The sequence below is a fragment of the Neophocaena asiaeorientalis genome, unplaced genomic scaffold, assembly GCF_003031525.2.
Source record: "Neophocaena asiaeorientalis asiaeorientalis breed wild unplaced genomic scaffold, Neophocaena_asiaeorientalis_V1.1 scaffold96, whole genome shotgun sequence".
NCBI lineage: Eukaryota > Metazoa > Chordata > Mammalia > Artiodactyla > Phocoenidae > Neophocaena > Neophocaena asiaeorientalis.
The window spans coordinates 2694496-2706978 of NW_020175831.1; the positions used below are offsets into that span (position 1 = coordinate 2694496).

The following is a 12483-nucleotide window of genomic DNA, read 5'->3' on the forward strand; positions in this document are numbered from 1 at the left end:
TCACTCCAACCTTCTTCCTTCTTTTAAAACAGGAAAAGAAAACCAGATTTTTATCTGATAAGAACCAGATTCTTATCAGGTACAGTGGTGGCAATGAGAAAACAGATACCAAATATTTAAAAGGTCATTTCACATGACCACTTACTCTAGCTCTCCACTAGTCTTTTCACCTTCTTATTTCACTATTTCCAAGGATTCATCGGGTGCTTACGTAATTCTAACAGTTACTTATAGTGAACAACTGTTTTGATAGGTTATAGTTCAAGAATACATAGGAAAAGATGGAGAAAATGCAGGAAACGATTTCATCAGAGGATTAGAATCTTAAAAAAAAAAGTAAATGGAAATTCTGGAAATAAATAACACAGTATATGAAATTAGGAACTCAATGAATGGATTTACAGCTGATCAAAAAGAGCAGAATAAAGGACTAGTGGACTGGAAGACAGGTCAATAGAAAATGTCCAAATTGAAGTTCAGAGAGATGAAAGTCAGGAAGTGAGAAGCTCAGAGGAAAAAAAATTTGGAAAATTCAGGAAATAATTTATGATGAATAAACCTACAGTTATAGTATCATGATATTTAATAATTTTATATTTCTTATAACTATTCTTTTGTATACACTTAACATTTAATAAAAAGGATAATACAAAACATGCACAGTCCTATCTTTTTCACTTGTCACTCCATATGTACAACACTGAACAATTTTTCCTTCTAGTGAGAAAAATTACAGAACATAAAAATTTTTTTAAAAGAATTAGTTCTAAAACTATGAAAATCATACAAAGAAAAATGTTTTCTACAAAATTTCTTAAATTATTTTAGGTTACTTGCAGCTAATACATGCCATGATACCTCATTAAACTATAACTAATACAAATGTTGTCAAAATCAACATACAGAAAATCTCGAAGTCATAGGAAACACTTCATGCTTCATGAGGTATAATCTAGTGCCTGGGAGAGCATCTTATCTTCAACTGCACACTCCAACTATGTGGGTGTCAGTCTAGTGTTTCATTGTATAAAAGACTTTGAGCGACAATCATTTTTTCTGAACCAAGGGGTCCACGTGGGCAAGGCAGAAAAGCAGAACAAGGCCTGGCCAGAAATTCAGGCTGAGATGGCGTGTAAGAGAAGATGATGGTGAAGAAGAAAGTGAGATGTCAACCACAGATGACCTTCCATGCCATGCAATGAAAATCTCCTTGCTGACTGCAAAAAATTGATACTGTGACACCACATATACAGTACATCCTTGCCAAACTGGATACCTCACATTATACACAAAGATCATCAGTAAAGGTTAGGCTTCCCCAGGTATGGGGGAGATGCCAGTGACAGAGGGAGGTGTGGCCTTTGAAACCTTGTGTCCTACTCAACATTACGACTTTGCTGATCACTGCATCAGATTTTAAGATTGATCACTCATGGTACCATGGAAGATACATTAGAGGGGATAAGGCTGGATACAGGTAACTTCCTCATGAAACTAATCCAGGAGGTGGCTTGATTGAAAAGAAGGGGAAATTTTTTGTTGTTGTTGTTGTTGCGGTACGCGGGCCTCTCACTGTTGTGGCCTCCCCAGTTGTGGAGTACAGGCTCCGGACGCGCAGGTTCAGCGGTCATGGCTCACAGGCACAGCCACTCCGCGTCATGTGGGATCTTCCCGGACCGGGGCACGAACCTGTGTCCCCTGCATCGGCAGGCGGACTCTCAACCACTGCGCCACCAGGGAAGCCCCAAGAAGGGGAAATTTTGAAAATTACTTAAGAAATAAAAGATTGTTGGGCTTGGCTGTGTGAGATGAGCAAGAAGAAAAAGTTCTTTTAACCATTAGATAATATAGGTACAGTACCTTGGGCTTTCCAGAGTCTATGAAAAGGTATAAAATATGAATAAAAAGGTGTGGCTCCAAAACATAAAAGGAAATCTAAAGTTAATTTCAAAAGCAATTTATATTTAAAAAAACGAAGTTAACAGCAAAATATATATATATTTGATATGGGATATAGTGTTTGATATGGTGTAAGATGGAGGCCTCGAAATGAATAAGGCCAGGCCTACAAACATCTTAAAACAGAACTGAGAGAAAAGAAAAATGATGTCTTGCTTTTGGTCTTGTGAACTGGCTAAATAACAGTGTCACCAGCTATTAAAGGGATACAGGTGTTACAGCGTATTTGGGAGGAAAACTGATCGAGTTCGGTTTTGGACATATTGTGAGGTTGAGGTGACTATGGAACAACTTGAAATCAAGGACTTATTCCTAATTTTAGGGCCTTTGTTTAACACAGCAAATGCATAATAAACAATGATGGCTGTAAATTCAAACTGCCTCCCTACCGCAGTGGATTATGAATTCTGTTAAAAACAGACTGATGTTAACTGGGAGAATCATTAGTTGAAATGGGGAATATCAGATAAGATTAAGAGATATATCAATACAACTTCTATTTCACATTCTGTTTAACACTTCCCTACCATACATCTAGTTCAAAACAAAGAAAATCATATTTCAGCATGTAAATTACTCACGCATACTCACAAATTCCCTACCTCCACCACAAGCCCTTTTACTCACTATTTCTTTTCCATGTAAAAACTTTATGATGCTTTTCAAAAACAAAAGGAAAGCTGCATGTTACCCCAGACCTATACATTAAAAGCACTGTCATCAATCCCATGTTGCTCTATTCTTCAATCCAATTCTAGGATTTCCTGGGCCAAAGTGGACAGTGAGTGATTATAAAGTCATGAGTAGCATGAGAGAGGGTGAGAGGGTGGGAATGAGGAAGAATTTGGAAGATCTGGGTGCTACTTTTCTCCACATTGAATCCTTGGCCCTAGGGCGTTTGCTGGTGTTATTCAGTAAAAAACAGCGTGGTGACCACATTATGAAGCGATGTAGTATAATAGAAAGTACCTGAACTTTGCAATGAGGTGAGACTGAGTTAAAATTCCAGTGATCTCAGAAGAAGGTGGGGAGACGGCAACAAAGGGAAAAGGAAGAGAGTATACAGATTGCTTTGTTTCCTTTCACCCCACCTCCTTCTTGCTTATTTTGGCCCACTAGCCTGTACATCAAGGCTTATCTACCCCAGACACTCAGATGACCATCTACTTGGATATGTGGAATTGTAGAATCCTAGAATTATAAAATGTTAGGAATAGAAAGATGAAGCAGCTGGCTTCAAGAATACCTGTGATTTGCTCCAAATTAGTCGTCTAGCTCGTTTAGTGGCAAAATGAATAGGTATTTCAATTCTCAGCCCAGATTTTTTCCCCTATATACCAAAATTTAAACCTGAAAAAGCAACATAATTAAGTAACTGAAGGGGGATTTACACTTTATAATTTTCCATAAAAGCAGATTTCCATGAACTCCTGTTAACAAGCTCTGCTGTCCAAGTATGCTATTGATTCAGAATTCAGCATGAAGAAATACTGAATTATACCATTCTTTTGCCAGAAAGATTAATAATAAATCTGGTGGATGGGAGTAAGAACAGTCCCTGCTCACTCACCTAGGCATAAGTGATTGGAGAAGGAGTTGGACGTGGTCATATCAGAGTCCTAAGCAATAATATTACCTTTCTCTTCTCTCTCTGTGGCTACCAAAAGAAATGTTATTTCTTTGACCTCTTTCTTCAAAGTTTCTACTTTTAAATCTTTTCCAAACAATGCATAAATGAATGAATGAATTAACAAGTGAAGGAATGAACAAAGACAATGGATAATTATTCCAAGCCTCTAGAGAGGCAGCAATGTAGAGTGATTAAGAGCATAGACTCTGAAGCCAAATTGTCTGGGTTCAAATACCAGCTACACGAATTATTAAATGTATAACCTTGGCCAAGTTACTCAACCTCTAGGTCCTCTGTTTCCTTATCTGTAAAGTGGAGACAGAAATTGTACACACATCCTAGATCTGTAGTGAAGATTAAATGAGGTTAGAGTCCTGGCAGGAGGTTAGCCCAATGGATAAGCGTGCTATTGTATTATTGCTCTGTTATTATTGCAGGGTTAATGGAAATACTTGTTTCTGGCCACTGTGTTGTAAGCTAAGAATAGCCAAAATGCTAGGCAAAGTTCAGTAGATAGGAAAGAGCCAGGAGTTCCCAAGGAAAGCTGCTTGAACCAAAAGCCAACCCAAGAGAAATGACATCGGCTTTAATTTTACGAGTTACAAAGGTCTTTTCTCTTTAGTTCCTTTCCTTATTCAAGAAATAGATGGGGCTGATACAGCAGGACAGATGGGAGGGAATGGGTAAGATGAAATAGAAGAAAGCAGCTACAATAAAAATGCCTTAAAAGTTTTTCAGTTCTTAATTACTGAGTCTACCATTTATGAGGAACTTTGTAAGAGTCTCAAAGCTATTAAAATGGTAATCAGGTCCCAAGAAAACAAGAACCAATTCAATTACATGCTGGATGCTTTTAAAATTGAAAGCCCTCTATTAAGAGGGTTTTAAATGAGGCACAGTTATAATTACAGGTCCATGACCAACCTTAAAGCCAAAGTGTAGGTTCCTGGCTGACGCTGGCTCTCCCGAATGAGGTAGCTCCCCTCAGCTACACTCAAGAGCTGGTCTGCTGCTTCTCGGGAGATCATGCCATGAAACCTAAGAAACAAAGTCAATTCAGAAACTGCATGCTTTCCACCTTTTTCAATAAAACAAGATAAAACAAAACCTCCCACCTTCTCTTGTTGATTTCTAGACAAAGTACTGCCATAAAATTGAAGGGGAGCAGTTGGGTTTAACTATGCTTGTGTTTCTCTGGGCCTGGCCCGGGGCCAGCTTCTCTGTGGTGATAAGAACAGCACCGAAGTAGCTCTCCAATCCATTTAACAATCACGGAATCAAAATTCACATCCATCTACCGAAGACCAACCACCTGTCTCAAGAGGACAATTCCCTTCTTATGTAGCTGCCTGACCATATGGACATGCTAAAAAACACTCAGCAATGTGTCCCACTTCCTTTCTTCACACCAGTGGCATTGCTCCAAAAATTTTGGCTCAGAGTCTAAGTTGGCAATTTTCCAGGTACCCTGGGCTGCCCTTAATTGGCATGATTGCTCAATAATGTGCATGATGTGCACCACCGCATACTCAAGCCAAAAGCAAACAATTGTAATACTCGCTTTCACTCCCTGCTAAAACCCTATTTTTGATTAACAGAGAAAAAAGGAGGAAGAAGAGTAAACAAAAATAACACACTCCTTATACAAACACAGTAGATTCAACCTATAACATTCTGACATAAAACACTGAAAAATTAAAAAACAGCCGTGGTAACTAATGATTAATATTAAAAATATAAAACCACCTTATATTCGTATGGTGATGTACAGTTTATAAAGAACTTACACAAATATTATGTCCTTTCATTAACTCAAAGAAAACTGAATTGAACAACTGCTCACATGAGACCGTAGCTTTTAAAGGTACAAAAAACCCAACAGTCCCTTGAATTTGGAATGATATTTTGAAAAGGCCCTGAAATAGCACCTTAATAATTTAAGAACTTTACGAGGGCTCAAGTGGCAACTTTTTGAAATTTTTCTCATGGGAGAGGTTCGGTCTTTCTCAATTTAAGTCTTAAAGCACTTTGTAGTACATACGCTCAAATCATGACAATTAGAACAAGGAGGTTTAACAATGGGCTCCTAGAATTTCTTATCTCCTTAAATTCCTCAATCTTTCAAAACCAGGTCCACTCTGATTCTGTAGGAGTAAGAAGACAGTAACCTATCTGTGGTAATAACACATATATTAGATTAGCATATTGGTATATTATTTTAAGTTTACATGACACAAACTAATAAAGTTAGTAAAATTTAGTATCTCCTTGTTTTTAAAAACTCAATTAATTCACAAGAAAATCTCATTCAAGGAAACAAATTTTGGACCACAACTTGATGATGGTATTTAAAGACTCTTAAAATTATTCATACCAGCTGACCCAAAATTTCCGCCCCAGAAAAAGATTAATGCACTAAGGTATTTCTTACAGTGTTACTTTTAATACTATCGTTTAAAGTCAACCTATATGCCAAAAGCAGAGAAATGACTAAATTATGGTATAACCATAAAGAACACCAGTGTCTCCCCTCAACTCCTAAGCACCTAGGTTCTACTCATAAGAGTCCTGAAAACTTAAACAGAATTTTAGATAATTTTAAAATATTTGTTATATACATTATTGTTTATCTGATATGATCTTCAGCCATGAAAAACAAATGATTTTATTTGGGTAATGATGGGATTATAGGTGATTTTTATTCTTTTCCTCGAAGGGTTATATTTCTATTTTTTTAAAATAATCAGAAGAATTAAGGACTTTAAAAATTATTACATTTTTCATAAAATAGAAAAATGCTCATTATTAATATTAAATGGAAAAGTCAGGCTATAAAAAGTATATGTATAATAACTCAATTTTGTAAAAACCATTAAGAAAATAGATCTTCAGAAGATAATACTTCAAACTGTTAACATTAGTTATTTCTGGGTAGCATGAATTTACTTACAGAAAATTTGGAAAATAAAAGTATAAATGTAGAATAAACCACCATACCTTACTACATGCATACATGTATGTATATGTATCTATATGCTTAATAAACACATACAATCAAATATATACTTTTCCTCATATATATACATCTAGCATTATTTATTTACATATATGGCTTGCATCTTTAACATTATCACGTACACATTTTCCCATGCTATTTTCTTCTCTACACTTATCTTTATTTTCTATATTTTCACCAACTACAACAATTACATTTACAATCAGAAAAATAATTTAACTCATTCAAACTTGAATACCTCCTTCCTCTTGCTTTTATTGTTTTACTAAAAGCATCCATTTACCTGTCTCTCTTATACATTCCAATCTACAAAATGTTTTCTGATAATCCATACTTACTCTCTTCCGTAATACTTTGGTCTATTTTCTACCTATTGGGAAAGAGAAAAAAGGATATTTGTGAAAATGGAAATGTTTAGAACATAACTCAACATTCTGAATATGTGACAAACTAAAGCATATATTAAGAAAAAGAATTAGAATAAGATTAGAAAAATCAGAGTCTGGGGTCCCAGTCCTATCAGCAGATTGACTGTGCCATTTGGACTGGTCACTTCATCTCTCAGACCTTTTTCTTATCTATAAAACACTGTGTGTGTAAAAAGAGTCAGACTAAATTATCTTTCATTTCTAGGATTTTATGAATCTGAAAAAATACTTACATCACTTTATCCAAAAGGTAAAATGAAACATCCAAAAACTTAATGCCACGATTGTGTCAGAACAGATTGTGGCTTTCTCTCCCATCCTCTCCCTTCCTGTTACACCATATTCTCCATTCTGTTAACATCTCCATATAATCTTGCCCTTCTGTTCTCCCATCAGCTCTTCCCTCACCACAGTTTATCTCCCCTAGCTTTTCATGGCTGGTGTGCTCATTGTACCTAAAGAAAGGTCCAGGAGAATAGATTCTAAGGAATTTTTACTAGGGTAGACTTAAAATATTTGCCCTGTTCATTCAAGAAACATTTATTTAGTGGCAAATAAGTGATAAGCATTGTCCTACCTGTAATATGACAAAAAGTCATTACTCTTCTGAGACTTTCTAATGATGACAGACAATAAATAAGTTTAAAGAAATGAAACAAACGAACACAAATAAGTGCTGTAATGAAAATAAGAATGAGTAACAGAAAAGTGAGGACTAACGAGGTATTTAAGTTGGATGGTCAGGAAAGACCTCTCTGAGACGACATTTAAACTGGGTCCTGACAGGAATGGAATAAGCTTTCCCGAGGAGGTACCTGGGTGACACCATGGACTACATTTATTGAGTTTGTGCTTTGTGCTATAATTACATTTGGAGATCACTTAATCCTCACAATGAGATGAATTATTCTACTGCATCCTCATTAAGATAGTATTATCATTCTCATTTTATTGATGAAGAAAACTGAGAATCAGAGAGGTTAGAGAACTTGTTCAAGGTTTCTTGGTAGAGCCTAAGGTAAAACTGGGATTCTTATTCAGGAATAGCAAGAAGGGCCCAAACCCTCTGTCTATTTGACACTGACTCATCTGAATTAGTTAAATATGGCAGTTCCCAAAGCTAAACTCAAAGTCTATCCTTTCAGTGACTGTCTTCCCTTCACCTCTACACAGAGCCTGACTACCAAGTCTAGGTTACCTATCCACAGGTCATCAAGGTCTGGTACTGCTTCAGCAAACTTGAGATATTTATTTGTCTTGAATAAATAAATTTTGTATTTCAATGAAATGCATGATATATAGCATACACTGCTGGCTTATGTAGCCCAGATCATTGTCTTTGAGCTATTTTAGAACTCTGTAAGACGTAGGTAACTGATACACATACACACACACACACACACACACACACACACACACACACACACACACACACACACACACACTTTTCCTGTGTGGTAGTGGTTTTACTGACTTCTTCCCTACCCCTTCTCGGGGGAAAAACAGGTTTTGTCTTTAACTACAATTCATCTCAACATTCCTTGAATTCCTATAAATTCCTATTTTGACTTTTCCCTTTGAACTGATTATTAACATCTGCCTGGTTTACTCATATCACATGAGAAAATACATTTTTATGGCGGGGGCGGCTGCGTCGAGTCTTCGTTGCAGCTCACGGGCTTCTCTCTTGTTGTGGTGAGAAAATACAGTTTTAACACATGTTCATCTTCATTTCTGTAGGAGAGACACGATTTTACCTCTTCCTGAATGTTATATTTAAATAATACTTTACCCTTCAGGAATCTTCTGTTGTCTGCTGAGGTTGTAGTCAGGTTATTTATATTCTCAAAGTAAATTCCACCTGATTTGGTCTTATTGCATAATTTCTCTGCTCATAAAACTCAGTGTACTAAAAATATACCAGTTGGTCCCTATAGCTACAGAGGATGGCTATTCTATTTTTAGGTCCAGAGCTTATTAGAGTAGGGTCATGCATCTACTTTTGTTTGAAAGCAAACTTTTGCTTTTGAGAAAAAAATTCAATGTTTAGGTCATAAATAATTAATTTACGGTTCTACAGTATTATATGGTGAAATGTTATCCAGAAGAACAATTTTGCAGTGTCTATTCAAACTAAAAATGTGCAAACCCTCAGTATTTACTGTACAGGAACACTCGCACATGTACACATGAAAACATATATAAGAATGTTCACTGAAGCACTGTTCACAGTCATTTTAAAAATTGAAGTAAATATATACCAATAGGGGAATAACTAAACTGCTTTATAGTATAAATAACATGCATGGTTTTAAGGAATGATGTAGAACTACAGGAACTAACATGAAGAGGTCACCAAGACAAACTATTGAATAGTACAGTTATAAGCTATAAAATAAGTAATACAGTATGACACCACTTAGGAAAAGCACATGCACATGCAATAATATATATTTATAGCATAGAGAGATATCTGGAAAAATATATACCAAATTCAAATGGTACCTATAGGAAGCTAGGAGGTAACTGAACTGAGGGGCCCAAGGGAATAGCAAAAAAGGGACTTTAGTAGTGTCTGTAAAAAAATTTTTTTAATAAAGAACGTCACCTTTAAAAAAACAGAAATCAAGATTAACTTCCATACAACCTAACAGTGGAGTCTCAGACACATTAGAATGGGGGCCCGCAACATCTTGAGAAGACGAGATCATGGCCTTTCCGTCAAATCACGAGATCTTTGCAGGTGGTTGAAGGTAAAATACTTTATCAGGCCTATGTGACTGAGGTAAAAAGAGGAAAGTTCTTGAATACACTCTACTCATTGATGAAAATCCTGGACAAGTAGTGAAGGCTGAGGGGCTGGTGGTGGCCCCAAGTGGTGTGGCAGCCCAATGGTGTTGAAACTGAGCAGGGCCCTCCCAGGTACAAAAGCTTCTCCATAACCCCCATTTCTTGTTTGTAGAAAAAGGCTTCAGTCTCCCAGGCCCTTTCCTGAGTTCCAAGGAACAGACTCAAACAGCTACTAATTAGGGATGTGAAGAAATGCAGAGGAAAATCAGTCAACAAACATAGTTCAGCAATAGAGTTCTAGTTCCTCCTCAAAGGATATACACAACAATCTGACATATATTTTTGAGTTGTTCTGCAGGAACTAAGACCCATACACAGATGGAGGATGGTGACTATGTGCTGACCACAAGCATGCAGACCCTAGACTGACTGGAATCAGAGGGTTGATGATTAAAATTCTTGAAACACCACCCCATGACCTCACCACCAGCCAATCAGAAGAAAGCCATGCACCCTGCAGCACTCACCCAAAATGCTGCCTTTAAAATACTTTCCCTGAAAGCCATCAGCGAGTTCGGTTCTTTTGACCATGAGGTGCCCGTTCTATTTGCTTAGCCATGCAATAAACGTTGTACTTCTCTTTACCACAACCCAGTGTCAATAAGTTGGCTTTGCTATGTGGGTGAGTGGACCCAAGTTTGGTTCAGTAAGTGTTACAACCCAAGACAAATACTGATTATTTATTTGATGCTCCTGCATTAGTCCACAATATGTTTCCATTGATTACCTAAGTAATCATCTTGATGACATAATTGATTTTGGCCTTATACTGCTGAATAATTATTTTCCTTTATGCAAAAGAATCTTGAATTAAAAGAAATTAAGTAAACACTGTTGATTAATACAGTACTGTTATACAGTACAATAAGCAGTAAGTCCAAAATAAAATTCACACACCAATTATATCTTTTCTGCATTTTTATAACGGGAATGTCAAATAAAACTCAAATTTAAAATAATTCTTTTTTTCTCATATCTAGATAGTGAAGGGGATCAGAATATGCCACCCCAAGATATGCCTCTTTAGCATAAGGATTATTTTGAGCTGAAGGCAATTAAGAAAGAGCAAACACAAGAGGAGCAACCTGCCCTCCACATTTCGGCCTAAATGTAGGGCACAGATTTAATTTCCCCTTGTAAAGGTGTCCTCCTCTCCCAAAGCAGAAGGAGGAGAACAGAAGGACTTGAAAGACACCCAAGATGACTTGAATCTGCATAATAACCCTTACTAAACAACCCTCATTTACTATACATTTCCTAATCACCTTCCCACAATTTACCACCTCCCTCAGAAGCCTAGACTCCCTTTTCCTTTGTCTCTTGTGCACACTTTAACACCCTTTATTAAAATGGCATAAAAGCCCCTGGGTGTAACTGCCTCTTTGGGGCTTTTATTTATCTGCTGTGAGCCCCTCCTTACCCAAATGCATACGAAATAAATCTTTTCTCCTGTTAATGTCTCTTTTGTAAGTTTAATTTGTAGGCCCCAGCCACTAAACTTAAGAGGGTGGAGAAGTGTCTCCTCCCCAACTACAGCATTTGGATGTCTTAGATATCGTTATTTAAGAACTGACTTGGAAATGGTCTTTTCAAACTCACAGACAGTGCAGCATTACAGTAATCATCAAAATAAAGGATTAGTCAGCAATACAAGCACCTTACAACCAATTCAACTGAAATCACACAAATAATGATTATGAATTATCACAAACGAGTTTCCCTGCAAACAGATCAAACTGCGAATTTAAATGTTATATGCAATAACAAGACTATGCTATGTGCATATAAACATTAATACGCTTATTTCTAAGTTTTTAAAGTGCATAATAACAGTCAATGAACTTTTTTCAGACTAAAACTGGTTGAAGTCAATATGACTAAGTAAGACATGATTTTACATTAGTACTTGTGCTGAATTATATGCTTTGCTTTCTCTAATTTTCTATATTTAGTAGGTAACATTTCTTTTATGATAGCATATCATGGGTAGAAAAAATGGGAAATGAGCAGAACAAAAAATTCCTAAATAAAAATAAAAGGTGACAAGCCTCTTAGATAGCCTAATCCACCAGAGGGCAGACAGCAGAAGCAAGAAGAACTACAATCCTGCAGCCTGTGGAACAAAAACCACATTCACAGAAAGAGAGACAAGATGAAAAGGCAGAGGGCTATGTACCAGATGAAGGAACAAGATAAAACCCCAGAAAAACTAAATGAAGTGGAGATAGGCAACCTTCCAGAAAAAGAAATCAAAATAATGATAGTGAAGATGATCCAGGACCTCAGAAAAAGAATAGAGGCAAAGATCAAGGAGATGCAAGAAATGTTTAACAAAGACCTAGAAGAATTAAAGAACAAACAAACAGAGATAAACATTACAATAACTGAAATGAAAACTACACTAGAAGGAATCAATAGCAGAAGAACTGAGGCAGAAGAACTGATAAGTGACCTGGAAGACAGAATGGTGGAATTCACTGCTGTGGAACAGAATAAAGAAAGAAGAATGAAAAGAAATGAAGACAGCCTAAGAGACCTCTGGGACAACATTAAACACAACAACATTTGCATTATACGGGTCCCAGAAGAAGAGAGAGAGA

At 36.6% G+C, this 12483-nt stretch overlaps 1 protein-coding gene across 2 annotated transcripts in view; it reads right to left on the reverse strand.

Annotated features, from left to right (window-relative positions):
* Positions 1 to 12483, reverse strand: part of CHN1 (chimerin 1) — a 174695-nt gene that overhangs the window by 105946 nt on the left and 56266 nt on the right. For both annotated transcript variants that reach the window (XM_024732838.1, XM_024732839.1), the window contains exons 5-6: positions 6944 to 6975; positions 4514 to 4627 (exon numbers count right to left, since the gene is read on the reverse strand). In XM_024732838.1, the coding sequence (XP_024588606.1) occupies positions 4514 to 4627; positions 6944 to 6975 (146 nt within the window). The remainder of the gene's footprint in view (positions 1 to 4513; positions 4628 to 6943; positions 6976 to 12483) is intronic.